General features: G+C 42.0%; 1 protein-coding gene across 2 annotated transcripts in view; it reads left to right on the top strand.

The window, feature by feature from the left end:
- Positions 1-14,799, top strand: part of SLC12A4 (solute carrier family 12 member 4) — an 80,134-nt gene that overhangs the window by 48,676 nt on the left and 16,659 nt on the right. For both annotated transcript variants that reach the window (XM_058155468.1, XM_058155469.1), the window contains 7 exons: positions 865-1,079; positions 4,252-4,416; positions 4,516-4,614; positions 6,277-6,334; positions 8,976-9,150; positions 11,129-11,247; positions 14,353-14,451. In XM_058155468.1, coding sequence (XP_058011451.1) covers positions 865-1,079; positions 4,252-4,416; positions 4,516-4,614; positions 6,277-6,334; positions 8,976-9,150; positions 11,129-11,247; positions 14,353-14,451 — 930 coding nt within the window. The remainder of the gene's footprint in view (positions 1-864; positions 1,080-4,251; positions 4,417-4,515; positions 4,615-6,276; positions 6,335-8,975; positions 9,151-11,128; positions 11,248-14,352; positions 14,452-14,799) is intronic.

Here is a 14,799-nt window from a genome sequence, read left to right as displayed (position 1 = left end):
TATATCAGCAAATGTTGCTATTTTCACTCTCGGTTTTACATGCCTGGCTGCTTTTTTTGGAAAGTCAGATGCTGGATTTAGTCTTATTCCTGATGCCTCTGTCGTGTTTATCAAAAGGAGGTCTACTAAGATTAGAAATAAAGACACATCCTTGCATATTTTTATTGAACCATTTTTGGCAGCTTTTTGAGAAAAGTTGGGGTAGTGGGCAGGGGTGAAATCCAGTAGGTTCTGACAGGTTCTAGAGAACCGGTAGCGGAAATTTTGAGCAGTTCGGAGAACTGGCAAATACCAGCTCTGGCTGGCTCAGAGTGGGATGGGAATGGAGATTTTGCAGTATCCTTCCCCCAGGAGTGGGGACGGAATGGGGATTTTGTAGTATCCTTCCCTGGAGTGGGGTGGGAATGGAAATTTTGCAATGTCCTTCCCCCAGGAGTGGGGTGGGAATGGAGATTTTGCAATGTCCTTCCCCCAGGAGTGGGGTGGGAATGGAGATTTTGCAATGTCCTTCCCCCAGGAGTGGGGTGGGAATGGAGAGTTTGCAATATCCTTCCCTTGGAGTGGGGAGGGGAGGGGGATTTTGCAGTATCCTTCCCCTGGAGTGGGGTGGGAATGGAGAGTTTGCAATATCCTTCCCCCAGGAGTGGGTGGGAATGGAGAGTTTGCAATATCCTTCCCCCAGGTGTGGGGAGGGAATGGGGATTTTGCAGTATCCTTCCCCTGCCATGCCCACCAAACCACGCCCACAGAACCGGTAGTAAAAAAAAATTGGATTTCACCACTGGTAGCACAGGGATATTTTTCTTTGAATAGAAACGTGCAAACCTTCACGTGGTAAAAATGTTGATGTCCTTTTTTTCCTAGGGTGTGCATGCTAGGCAATCGGACTCTTTCAAGGGACCAGTTTGATCTTTGTGCCAAAACGACAGTGATCAATAATGTGACGGTGCCCACCAATCTCACCAACCTCTTTTGCCCAGGTTACAACACAACCTCCAGCCACTGCGATGAATATTTTCATTTAAATAACGTGACCGAGATTGTCGGTATCCCGGGAGCTGCAAGTGGCATTTTGAAAGGTAATCTTAACACCGTGGCATAACTTGGGGGATGAGGTAGTGAGAGTATTTATTTCGTCTTGCTGGACTGGCTTGAATTTTTAAAAATTTTAATTGATTTTATGGGTTTTAAATTTATCAGTTTTACAGGGTTGATATTGTATTTTAAATGGGGCCAATTGAATAAGTTTTTTAATGTTTGTTTTTAGCACTGTATTTGTTGTTTTTGTATTTTACTGTGGCTGTAAACCGCCCTGAGTCCTTTGGGAGAAGGGTGGTATACAAATTAAAATATTATTATTATTATTATTATTATTATTATTATTATTATTATTATTATTATTATTATTATTATTATTATTATTATTATTATTAGCGTTGATGAACACGTCAGGGTTTGCAGATCATCCATTCCATATACAAGTCCTTTATGGAGGATCTATGGCAGCTGTATTGGTGTTTGTGTGTGTGTGTGTGTGTGTGTGTGTGTGTGTGGAAATTGAGTCTGACATTTTAGAGAGATCCTGCCAGTTGGTGTACAGCACTGTTTCTCAACCGTGGCAACTTTAAGGCAGTGGTGGAACTCAAATAATTTAACAACTGGTTCTCTGCCCTAATGACTGGGTGGGTGGGCGTGGCCATGGTGGGCATGGCCAGGGGGTGTGATAGGCAACACTCTGCCTCCTGCACTCCCCTGGGAGCAAAAACGGGCCATGGAGGGGGGATGCGCCACCCCTCTGTGCCCCATTTTGGGCCTAGAAGGCCTCTCTGAAGCCTCCTGGGAGCGAAAATGGGCTGTGGAGGGAGGGTGCGTTGCACTCCCCCGCGCCCCGTTTTGGGCCTAGTAGGCCTCCCTGCGCTTAACTGGGAGTCAAAATGGGCCACAAGGTGACTCCTGAAAAGGGAGGGAAGGGGAGGGGCCAGCCAGCAATTTAGCTACCGGTTCACACGAACCGGCTGAATCCCACCACTGCTTTAAGGTGTCTGGACTTCAGCTCCCAGAATTCTTTAGCCAGCATGACTGGTTGGGGAATTCTGGGAGCTGGAGTTCTCACACCTTAAAGTTGCCAAGGTTGAGAAACACTGATTACAGTCCATTGAACTCAATAGGACAGGAGACGGGGTTGATCTGTTTTCCTAATTAAACCAGTCCTTTATTTAGAAACCAAAGTCGTTAGAGAAGGCAGTGATGCTAGGAGTGGTTAGTGGAACAAGAAGAAGGGGCAAGCCAAGAACACGTTGGCCTGACAACATCAAAACTGAGACGAAGATGAACACCCAACAACTGAAAGAAGCTATGCATGACCGGATGGCATGGAGGGCACTTGCCTATAAAGTTGCCAAGAGTCTGACACAGCTAAATGCCTGAAAACAACAACAATACAGAGCCATTCTCTTTATCTTTGAAGGAAAGAGATTGTTCTTCAAGGACTGTGTGGTTTGTGGGCTGTAGGTCTGGCATCTTGCTCTAGGGCTAGGAAAATTGCAGTCTGAAACCTTGTAAAATGATTGTCCCTCAGTTAAGGGCTGAGCTGTCTCATGTTTTTGAGATGTTTTGGGTTTCAACTCTATAGCCCCAGGTCATTGGTCTTGTTGGTCCAAAACAGCACAAAGGTCCGAAGTTGTCTACTTGTGTTCTAAACCAGGGGTCTCCAACCTTGGCAACTTTAAGCCTGGAGGACTTCAACTCCCAGAATTGAGTCTTCAGAGAAGGGCGGGATATAAATGTAAACAAACAAACAAAAAAGTTTCTTAGTGTTTATATCTAGTTTCTTCAGCCTAGATTCCTCCAGAGGCATCAGTTCAAGACTCCTTCTCCATAGAAGCAGAAATGATAAAGAATGAGCAATCTTCTAGATGTCTATGGAGATTCTCAATCATCTAAGTCAGGGGTCTCCAACCTTGGCAACTTTAAGCCTGGAGGACTTCAACTCTCAGAATCCCCCAGCCAGCAAGTTGAAGTCCTCCAGGCTTAAAGTTGCCAAGGTTGGAGACCCTGCTCTAAACAGTATGGAGCTTCTTGATCTGCATTTAAAGATAATGAAGACATTGTGTGCTGTGTCTTGTATAGTACAAGAGATTACAGTACCTTACAATACATTATAGTACAAGAAAGTATAGTACAAGAGGCGAGGTGGTGGCGCAGTGGTTAGAGTGCAGTACTGCAGGCTACTTCAGCTGACTGCTAGCTGCAGTTCAGCAGATCGAATCTCACCGGCTCAAGGTTGACTCAGCTTTCCATCCTTCCCAGGTGGGTAAATGAGGACCCAGATTGCTGCGGGAAAGATGCTGACTCTGTAAACCGCTTAGAGAGGGATGTAAAAGCACCATGAAGCGGTATAATAACTCTTAAGTGCTATTGCTATATAATCTCAGATTCAATACAGTGAAAAGGGCAAAGGAGGAGATGAAGAAGTGGAAATGATATACCTCTCTGGATTTGTGCAACAACAATGAAATGTGGGAATACCAAAATCTCACAAAATAAATATATATATATATAGTAGCTGTGATTGTACAGTTGAAACTCATCCCTTTTACATATATTGGGGGTCTCCAAACTGAGCCACTTTAAGACTTCTGGACTTCAATTCCCAGAATTCTGAAGGAGGAATTCTGAAGGAGGAATTCTGAAGGGAGGAATAGAATAGAATAGAATAGAATTTTTTATTGGCCAAGTGTGATTGGACACACAAAGAATTTGTCTTGGTGCATATGCTCTCAGTGTACGTAAAACAAAAGATACCTTCATCGAGATACAATACTTACAACACTTAATGATAGTCATAGGGTATAAATTTAACACTTAATGATACAACACTTAATGATAGTCATAGGCTACAATTAAGCAATCAAGAAACAATATCAGTATAAATTGTAAGGATATGTAAGGAACTTCCTGATGTGTTCATCAGATCCCTGATGTGTACATAAGGGGAGGAACTTCTTGTTGTTGTGACAGATATCTTGATTGTCTTATCTCCCATTGTGACTTGTCAGATTTTAATGGTTTCAAGTATGGAATCTACCAGAGTTGTTAGCTATTCTGTTTGGTAAAGAATTTTCTCGTTTCTGAACAACCAAGGAGACCAACTATTCTTTAGCCCCTATGCATAAACTTTGCTTAGTGCTTAATAAACCTAGCAAGCTGTTGTTGTTTTTTTCATTTATTCCTGATGAGTCTTCTTTCCAGATAATGTCTGGGCTAATTACTTGGAGAAAGGCGAGATCCTGGAAAGAGCGGGCTGTCCTTCTGCTGATGTAGCTGGAAATAAGAACAACCTCCACTTGTATGTGTATGCAGACATAGCGACTTCCTTCACTGTCCTTGTTGGCATCTTCTTTCCCTCTGTGACTGGTGAGAAGATACAAAAGCTGAAGTCTCTGGGTGTGTTTTGGTGCGTTGTGGGGTTTGGTTTTTTTTGGCAGTATCAGTCCTATCTGTTTTCTTTTTAAGGCATCATGGCCGGCTCCAACCGATCAGGAGACCTCAAGGATGCTCAACGATCTATTCCAGTGGGAACTATTCTTGCTATCGCCACCACATCTCTTGTCTGTATCCTTTAAACATAGGAATGCACATGCTATGGTTTTAGTACTTCAGAAGCTTCATTCTTGGGGTCAGACTATTTAACTAATAATTAGTAATTGGTCAGACTATCTAACCAGGGGTGGGCTTCAAAAATTTTAGCAAGGGGTTCTCTGCCCGGTTGCTAGGTGGGCGTGGCCATAGCGGACGTGGCCTAGTCGGCCTCCTGCACCATGGCTGGGGGCGGGGGGGTTGCCCTCCCCGGGCTCCGGAGGCTTTCCTTGAGCATCTGGGAGGGCGAAAACAGCCTCCCCAGACTCCAGAGGCCCTCTGGAGGCCAGAAACGGGCCCGTTTCTGGTCTTTCCAAACTTCCGGTAGGCCTGTTTTTCGCCCTCCCCGAGTCTCTGCGTGCGCCCTTCACTTAACCTGCATCCAAAACGGGCCACGTGGGGGCTCCTGGGACGGGAGAGGCGGGGTGGGTGGGGCCAGCCAGAAGTGGGATTTGGAGGGTTCTCCGAAGTGCACATAATCTTAGCTAGAGTTTCTCCTAAACCCCTGCGAACCCCAGCAGCCCACCCTGTATCTAACCAAAAATATCTGCTCTGACTCTATGAATCTTGGAAAGAAAAGAGAACATTAGAATATCCATGAAGGTTCCCTTGAAATAAAGGATGGTATTCCTGCTGGTTGTAGGTATGCTTTTCATTGAGGACCCAGATTGTTGGGGGCAATAAGTTGACTTTGTATATAATATACAAATGGATGAAGACTATTGCTTGACATAGTGTAAGCCGCCCTGAGTCTTCGGAGAACGGCAGGATATTAAACGGCAGGCAAATTTAAAAAAAAATTACCTGTTCTTGTTCCTCCAAGATATTTCTTGCGCCTCTCAAAGATATAAAGAGAAGTGTTAAGCAACCATCAGGGTTTTTCATTTTCTCAATCTCTTCCTTCTGCACAAATCATATGAACAAGTCTCTCTTTTCGTGACCTCAGTCTATTGAGGTCACATTTGGGGGCATTTAGAAGGTAGACAAGGACAGCAACAAAAAAGGAAGTCCACCAGGTATTAGGTAACTATCTTAGATGTGACCTGGAAAATGTTTTCTGCATTATTTCACCTGCTACATTAGGCCAACACAAGCATCATGTTTGTATCTGTGTATTATGCAAACACAACAATGGTGTGATGTTAAGTATTACATTGGCTTTTGTGTGTCAAGTAGTTGTGGAACTGTCGTCCTCCGTTCTTGAGATGCTAGAGTTGACTTGAAGGACCTATGTGTTCTTCAGATGCAATGACTTAAATATTATTGATATTCTGAAGCAGAGAAATGACATTCTCATTACTATGTGTTAATGAATATGTATGTAATTAACCCTAAGTGCTATAGTGTATTTAATTTCTCCCAATGTATTTAATTTAATTTCAACCCATTACCAAATGCTGTTAAGAAAAGTGTGACAAGAAGAAGAATGGCATCTTCTTACAAATGATGAAGATGATTTTTGTGCTGTCCTGATCAATTGCTATTTCACAATTCGCAAAGTAAAATTGTGTTGGCGGAGTCTGACTGTTTTTGTGACTTAGCAGAAGGTAAGAGGAATATTTATGCCTGGTTGCTACAAACGTAGGTATTAATTGCATCAAAATTCTGGCTTCCTTAACCTTGATTTGCACCTCACAGATTTCAGCTGTGTGTTGTTGTTCGGAGCTTGCATTGAAGGCATTGTTCTTAGAGATAAGTAAGTAATTATTCCATATTTTCCTTTCAAGGAAGGGAGTCAATTTTTCCCCCTGATTGCTATTGCTGCTTTCCTTTGCAGTATAGATATCTGATTTTTCTTTTTGACAAACTACACAAAATGTATTTTTTTTCCTAAAAAGCATTAGCGGCTTTCAACACACAGGACTAGTATGAAGAGCATGATTTCATGCGGACTTTAAAAAGTATCATACAAAATGCTCAGTAATGGCTAAAACTCTAAAACCTCACTTCTCTAGTCTCTCCCCCCACCCTTTATTTATTTAGCCTTTTTAAAAATAATTATGTCCTTCCTCAAAGGAAGTGTTGTACTTCCTTATGGTAGGTGAAGCCAAGAGATACTGGCAGGCCCCAAATCACCCAGAATTGTTCAAAAATGAATAAGAATTTGCATTGTTCATTCTGAATTAATCTGAGACTGAATGCACAGCGTGGCTGTCCGGGGCATTCTTGGTGTTGAAATCCACACATCTTAAAGTTGGCAAGGTTGGGAAACACTGCCCTACGTTATCTGGGTTGATAGCTCTTAGCAGGATAATCCATGCAAATAATCTATACTTCCTTTGCATGCATTATTTATATTTGGCACCTCACACCATCCATAGATGTTTCACCTGGAACTTCCAGAATTGCTCAGCCGCCATGGATTTGCACAATTTGCCCATGTCCTTCCAATACCTTTCTAGGATTGCATTAGAAGCATTTGTATATGCTTGAACGTCTCTGTTGGAGCCATTTCGCAAGGACAGCACTTTTATTATTTAACCAAAGCTTTGCAAAATAGTAGCAGACTTTTACATTTCAAAGAAATTGTCAGATAATGTGGAAACAGAAGGGGGGGGGGGAGGAAAAAAAATGTGGCTAAGCCACATTGGTATTAGCTTACATTATTAAATGGAGAGAATGGGAACTTTTAGATGTTACCATTGCTATCAAGTTTAACAGATTAACAGAGTTGGAAGGGGCCTAATAGGTCATCTAGTCCAACCCCCTGCTCAAGCAGGAGACATCATTTCTGACAAATGGCAGTCCAATCGTTTCTTGAAAGTCTCAAGTGATGAAGCTCCCACAACTTTTGAAGTTCTGTTCCGTTGGTTGACTGTTCTCACTGTCAGAAAATTTCTCCTTATTTCTAGGTTGAATTTCTCCTTGGTCAGTTTCCGTCCATTATTCTTTGTCTGGACTTTGCGTGCCTTGGAAAATAGTTGACCCCCCCTCCTGTCTGTGGCAGCCCCTCAATTATTGGAAGACTGCTATCCTGTCTCCCCTGGTCCTTTTCTTCACTAGACTAGCCATGCCCAGTTCCTGTAACCGTTCTTCATATGTTTTATTCTCCAGTCTCCTAATCATCCTGGTTGCTTTCCTCTGTACTTTTTCTAGAGTCTCAACATCTTTTTTATAGTGTGGTGACTAAAACTGGATGTAGTACTCTAGGTGTGGTCTTATTAGGGCTTTATAGAATGGTATTAGTAACTCACTTGATCTTGATTGTATCCCTCTGTTAATGCCTTTAAATGCTGTGGATCCTGCTCCTGTGCAGTCTAAGAATAAAATGGTATTTATCAGGTTCCTAAGAATAGTTTTTTGGGAACTTAAAAGACTGAGGCTATTTTGTAAACCTTGAGTTGATCTAATAAAAAGACCACCTCTTCCGCTGTTGTTTGCTAATGTCTTGTATTTATATTCTGCCTTTTCTCTAAGAGTTTAATACATCATTAACACTGTGTAGTAGGCTGGGCTGAGAGACGGCAACGGGCTCAAAGTTGAACCCTGTGGTCAAGTGGTGATTTTAACTGTAATCTCTCCAACCCTAGTTCAGCACTTTATATTATGAGATCATGCTAACCTTACATAGTTTGTAAGTTACTATTCCTTTTTGTGAGAGATTTTCAAACTGATGGGGTTTAAGGAGAGAATAAGGGATGGTGATGATGATTGAAGAGGAGGAGGAAGAGGAAGAGGGGAAGGAGGAAGGAGGAGAAGCAAAAAGGTGAAGAGGAAGGAGGAGAAGAAAAGGAAAGGAGGGATGGAGGGAAGGAAGGAAGGAAAAGAAGGAAAAGAAAAAGATGGATGGATGTATAGAGAGAGGGAGAGAGGGTTGGAGATATGGATGGATGGAGATAGAGATGGAGAGACATGGATAGAGAGAGAGAGGGATGATGGATGGATGGATGGATGGATGGATGGATGGAGATAGATAGATAGATAGATAGATAGATAGATAGATAGATAGATAGATAGATAGAGATGGATGGATGGATGGATGGATGGATGGAGATAGATAGATAGATAGATAGGGATGGATGGATGGATGGAGATAGATAGATAGATAGATAGATAGATAGATAGATAGATAGATAGATAGAGATGGATGGATGGGTGGGTGGGTGGGTGGGTGGGTGGGTGGATAGATAGATGTAGGTAGTATATGTATATGTGACTGAAGGTTTCTGGGATTATTTTTGGTGCTAACAAGTTTTATGGTCTGAAAAAGTTTGAAACTCCCTGCTTGATGTGAAGAGTAAGTTGACTTGTCCTTGGAAAGATAATTGAAAACCAGATGGAGATACCAAACAACTTCAAGTATCTCTTTAAACGGTAAATTTTCTCCTCCTCAACAGGTACGGTGATGCTGTGAACAAGAACTTAGTGGTGGGCACGCTGGCCTGGCCCACGCCATGGGTCATAGTGATTGGGTCCTTCTTCTCTACCTGTGGTGCGGGTCTGCAGAGCCTCACTGGAGCTCCACGTCTCCTTCAAGCAATTGCCAAAGACAACATTATTCCATTCCTCAGGGTTAGTCCTTTTTATAAAAAAAGAGAGAAAGTCAGAATAATTTGATGCATCAAACTTGGGGTTCAGAAAAGAGGTTCTGTAGTGCATGTTTGATCTTGAGAATTTGCACTTTCATTACTTTTGAAAAACGTGTAATTGACATGAAAACAATCCAAATGCTGAACCAGGGGTGAAATGCTACTAGTTCGTTCCAGTTCAGCCGAACCGATAGTGATAAAAACTACCGATTCACGGGAACCGATAGTAAAAAACAAGCTACCGGTTCGGTTGAACCAGTTCGGGCAAACCGGTAGTTTAAAAAAGCTACCAGTTCCTCCGAACCGGTATTTCCAACAATCAGCTGTGCAGCGGGGTTTAGCTTTGCTAGAAAGCAGAAAATCCTACTTTCTAGCAAAGCTAAATCACGCACCACAGCTGATCCTCCCCTCACTTCTATTTACCCCAAGTCTCCTTTTGGTGCCTACTGCACATGTGCACACACACAGAGTGCGTGTTTGGTGCGTACTGTGCATGCGCACATAGTGAGCATTTGGCGCACAGCATGCATGCGCGGCCAGCGAACCGGTAGCAAACCAGTTTGGATTTCACCACTGTGCTGAACAGATAGCAATCAGGGGAGCCCATTTGTAGGAAAGGCTCCAGGATCGCCAATCTTCTGAGCCCAAATTAATTTTGCAACTAGACATCACATACCAGATTTTGCAAGATAATATATTTCTGACTTGAAGTCTGTAGAGATTCTCACTCATCCAGGTCATGGTTGTTCCAAAGGTGCTTTTAGCTATAGAATTTGGGATGAACACCCTTTGAATGGTGTGGGAGTAGGAATGGATTTCCAGAGGAAAAAAAAATTGCAGGCTACAGGAACCAGGAGCACCACTCAAGTGACCCTGAGAACATAGATAAACCTCCAAGTGACCTCAATGACCAGTTGTCTGCAAGGAATATCAATCCTTCCATTCCCCATTTCTTCATCCAAGACGCTTCTTGGATGAGAAGCTAAAGGTCTTCAAAGAAAAAAAACAGAAAGTCCAGTTGCCTCCTGAAAAAGCACCTTTGGCACAGTTCTGACTTGAAGAATAGAATAGAATAGAATAGAATAGAATAGAATAGAATAGAATAGAATAGAATAGAATAGAATAGAATAGAATTTTATTGGCCAAGTGTGATTGGACACACAAGGAATTTGTCTTGGTGCATATGCTCCAAGAAAAGATACGTTCATCAAGGTACAACATTTACAACACAATTGATGATCAATATAGCAATATAAATCATAAGGATTGCCAGCAACAAGTTATAGTCATACAGTCATAAGTGGAAAGAGATTGGTGATGGGAACTGGTGAAGGATGGGAATTGGTGAAGGCACTTCAGCGTCAATCTCCATGAAGCTGTTACAGGTTTTATACAGTTTGTGACCTGACTTACAACAGCTTTAACTCTGAACTTAATTTCCAGTACTTGCCCTGACTCCCAGATATCCTTAAGCTGGCTGGAAAAAAGGAAAATATTATGATTCGATGTTGGAAGTCATTGTGTGAATGGAGGCAGATGCTGATCTCTTGCAATCAGAGGCTGCTTCTCTGTAATTTGGATGGATTTTCTGACAAAACATCAGCACCATATGCTGGATTTAAGTGGCTTTGCTAGACCAGGTTCTCATTGAGGCTGAGCCAAAGGCTGCGAGACAATAACTTCTGAAACTGAAGCCAAGGGATGTTATCATACTCCTGAGTATGAAACTAATTCTCATCTGCCTACGGTACCAAATGAAGAATAGAGAACACAGATGTTTCTCTCAGAAGTGAGGTGGAAACAACTGTTTTGACAAAACAGGAGATGAACCCAACCAGTTCCTTATGAACGGTGCTCAAGTGACTCATCGTGAAAAGATGACATACAAAATATTTTTTGTTCTTCAGTCTCTGTTTCTCTCTCCTCCCCCTATCCTTTTTTTTAAAAAAACAACAACACAGGTGTTTGGCCACGGAAAGGCGAATGGAGAACCAACCTGGGCTCTTCTGCTCACAGCCCTGATAGCCGAGCTTGGCATTCTAATTGCCTCCCTTGATATGGTGGCCCCGATTCTTTCTATGTGAGTTTTTTTTTTATTTGCATTTATATCCCGCCCTTCTCCGAAGACTTAGGGCGGCTTACACTATGTCAAGCAATAGTCTTCATCCATTTGTATATTATACAATCTGGGTCCTCATTTTACCTACCTTATAAAGGATGGAAGGCTGAGTCAACCTTGGGCCTGGTGGCACTTGAACCTGCAGTAATTGCAAGCAGCTGCTGTTAATAACAGACTGAATTAGTCTGTTGAGCCACCAGAGGCCCTTCAAAGTTTGCAGTTTGCAAGATGTTGGCTTTTAGATGCAGGGGAGGGGGACTTCTGGCCTTCTGGCAAAGCACACCATGCATGGTCCAGCTTTGTCATTCTATGGAAGTCTTCTCCTTTGAACCGAGTTGAAAAAAGTTTGTCCCGGATGAGTGGAGATGGAAGAGGTTGAAATGGCTTCTCCTTTCTTTTACTCTTAAAGAAGCGCAGAATATTTTTATGGGATGATGTAGCTTAGGTTTTTGGAATAGGATAGGAATTAAAGATGAGATTATGCTACCAGACCATTGGTGAGAGTTCAAGTTCCCAACTTCTAGAAGATACCTACAGTAGTGGCCAAAATTGTGGAAACCTTTTGGGGAAAGTGTATTTTCTAAAGCTAGCTAATAACACCACTTTTTTTTGGAGTAGTACCTGTGGTGGGATTCAGCCAGTTCGCACCACTTCGAGAGAACCGGTTGTTAACTTTCTGAGCAATTTGGTAAACTGGTTGTTGGAAGAAATCATTAGGGCAGAGAACCGGTTGTTAAATTACTTGAATCCCACCATTGAGTAGTACCATAAAATGATATATCAATGGAAAGATAATTTAATCACGAATGTAATGCCATAACTTTTATGAAGGATTTGCTATTAGAATAGCAGTTACAGTATAAAGAAGAAAAGTGAAACACGTAGAGGAAACGAGATATCCAAAAATTATCACCATGTCAGTTAATTCTTAGTTGGGTAACCTTCAGCATGAATTACGGCCTTACAATGTTTTCCATGGAGTGAACCAAGTCTTTTAGTTCTGCAGCTGTTCTAATGTGAACCAAGATTGAAGGATTGTCTCTATTAACTGGGTTTTATTGCTGGGTCGCTTCTGACTAACAAGTTTCTTTAGTCGGCTCCATAGATTTTCCATTGGGTTAAGGTCTGGGCTATTTCCAGGCCATTCCAGCAGTGGAATAGGATTATCTTGAAACTCCAGAAAAAAGTGGTGTTATTAGCCATTAAACCTCAAAAATATACTTTTCCCAAAATATTTCCACAATTTTGGCCACTATTGTTAACGATTGCTGCCAAAGGTGCTTTTCCAAAGGCAATGGGATTTTCGTGGTTTTTTTCCTTGAATTAAAAACAAAAACAAATAGTCCAGTGGCCTTTGGAAAAGCACCTTTGGGACAACCATGACTTAGATCAGGGGTCTCCAACCTTGGCAACTTTAAGCCTGGAGGACTTCAACTCCCAGAATTCCCCAGCCAGCTTTGCTGGCTGGGGGATTCTGGGAGTTGAAGTCCTCCAGGCTTAAAGTTGCCAAGGTTGGAGACCCCTGACTTAGATTATTGAGAATCTCCATAGACATCTAGAAGATTGCTCATTCTTTATCATTTCTGCTTCTATGGAGAAGGAGTCTTGAACTGATGCCTCTGGAGGAATCTAGGCTGAAGAAACTAGATATAAACACTAAGAAACTTTTTGGTGCCAGCAGCTTAAAAAAAATAAAAACTGGAATTTAAGAACGACTGAGATGACATTTCATTAGATGTCAGGCCTTCTCATACAAAATCTCTCAACAGCTCATGCCAGAACGCTGATGTTCGTGAGATGGGGCAGCCTTGTGAGATTTCAGACCTTCGTACTAGATTTTGCTTTATTAAAGACAAATATTACTTAATATCTGTGGCACATAGCCTGTTCTGAGTCACTTGCTCTAGTGGCTGCCCAACTGCAAAGGAACATCAGTTATATTGAAGAAACAACTAGGGACATTCTCAGTACGTTTCTGAGTGTTTCCTGGGATACACTTTAAAAGTACCACAAAATGCTGTGCCGTCAAAGTAAGAAGTGGGTTGCGTGTTTTTATTCCTTTGGGGCCCTATTGTAGAAGACAATTTTCGACTGCCACCTAGTGTTGATTCTGATACATCACTGTTAAACCCAAGGAATCTTGTCCATTACAGGAGTTATTTCTCATGTAGTAAAAGATGTGGAGACTCTAGAAAGAGTGCAGAGAAGATCAGCAAAGAGGATTAGGGAACTGGAGGCTAAAACATAAAAAGAACAGTTGCAGGAACTGGGTATGTCTAGTTTAATGAAAAGAAGGACTAAGGGTGACATGATAGCAGTGGTCCAATATCTCAGGGGCTGCCACAAAAAAGAGGGAGTCAAGCTATTCTCCAAAGCACCTGAGGGCAGGACAAGAAGCAATGGGTGGAAACTAATCAAGGAGAGAAGCAACTTGGAACTAAGGAGAAATTCCTGACAGTTCGAACAATTAATCAGTAGAACAACTTGCCTCCAGAAGTTGTGAATGCTCCAACGCTGGAAGTTTTTAAGAAGATGTTGGATAATCATTTCTCTAAAGTGGTGTAGGGTTTCCTGCCTAAGCAGGGGGTTGGACTAGAAGACCTCCAAGGTCCCTTCCAACTCCGTTATTCTGTTACTTCTAGTTATTACTCATTATTGCTGTGACAGTCTTCAAACAAATCTAATATTTGGTAACCTTTTCATTCTTCTGTTGTTTTCCTTTTCTGCATTTTCACGGGAAGTTGGGAACATCTGCAGGATATGTCAACAAAAAGTGAAGATGGGACCACAGTGATATGGTTGAGGCTTCGTTGTGTTGTTTGAGTGCATCACACATGGAAAATTAGTGGAGCTTTCATCACACTTGCTTATTGCCATCTTGGCATTTCTGACTATACCCTGCAGAAATCCTGGCTGCAAATTGTGCACAGCAGGAGTTGCTGCAATTAGATGCCCCAGAAAGCAAAAAGATGTTCAAGCGAAATTCAGAATGAAGAAATGGCCAACTTGCAATTTTCATGCATTGATCTTCTCTCCTCTTTCTTCCTCTTTGCCACCCCAAATTAGGTTTTTCCTAATGTGTTACCTGTTTGTCAACCTGGCCTGCGCGGTGCAGACTCTCTTAAGAACTCCAAACTGGCGTCCCAGATTTAAGTATTACCACTGGTAAGAGGGTTTTTTTGAGTAAATGAGCTAGGAGGAGAGTTGCTTCTAAAATTGTCTTCATGATCATGAGATGTTACGAGTCAAAAGCCCAAAACACTTGAGAATTTGTGAAACCAGAAGTGCTTGGAAAATGTCTCTTAGCCTATTATCCTTTGCTAGCCTGGTTTCATACCTTATTTGTGTCATATTGATAGTATCTGCAACCTGAATACATAAATAAACTGTTGCAGAGACTGCAAAATCTTGCATTGTCACCAGGTTCTCTGGAATCTTTTCATCTTTCTAGCTGCCCTTCTTCAAGAAATACTTGCATGTATGGAACCAGCCCTATAATAACCTAATAACATT

The sequence above is a fragment of the Ahaetulla prasina genome, chromosome 12 (genome assembly GCF_028640845.1).
Source record: "Ahaetulla prasina isolate Xishuangbanna chromosome 12, ASM2864084v1, whole genome shotgun sequence".
In the NCBI taxonomy this organism is placed as follows: Eukaryota; Metazoa; Chordata; class Lepidosauria; order Squamata; family Colubridae; genus Ahaetulla; species Ahaetulla prasina.
The sequence above is the reverse complement of the archived record's forward strand: the minus strand, read 5'-3'. Positions and strand labels throughout refer to the sequence as shown.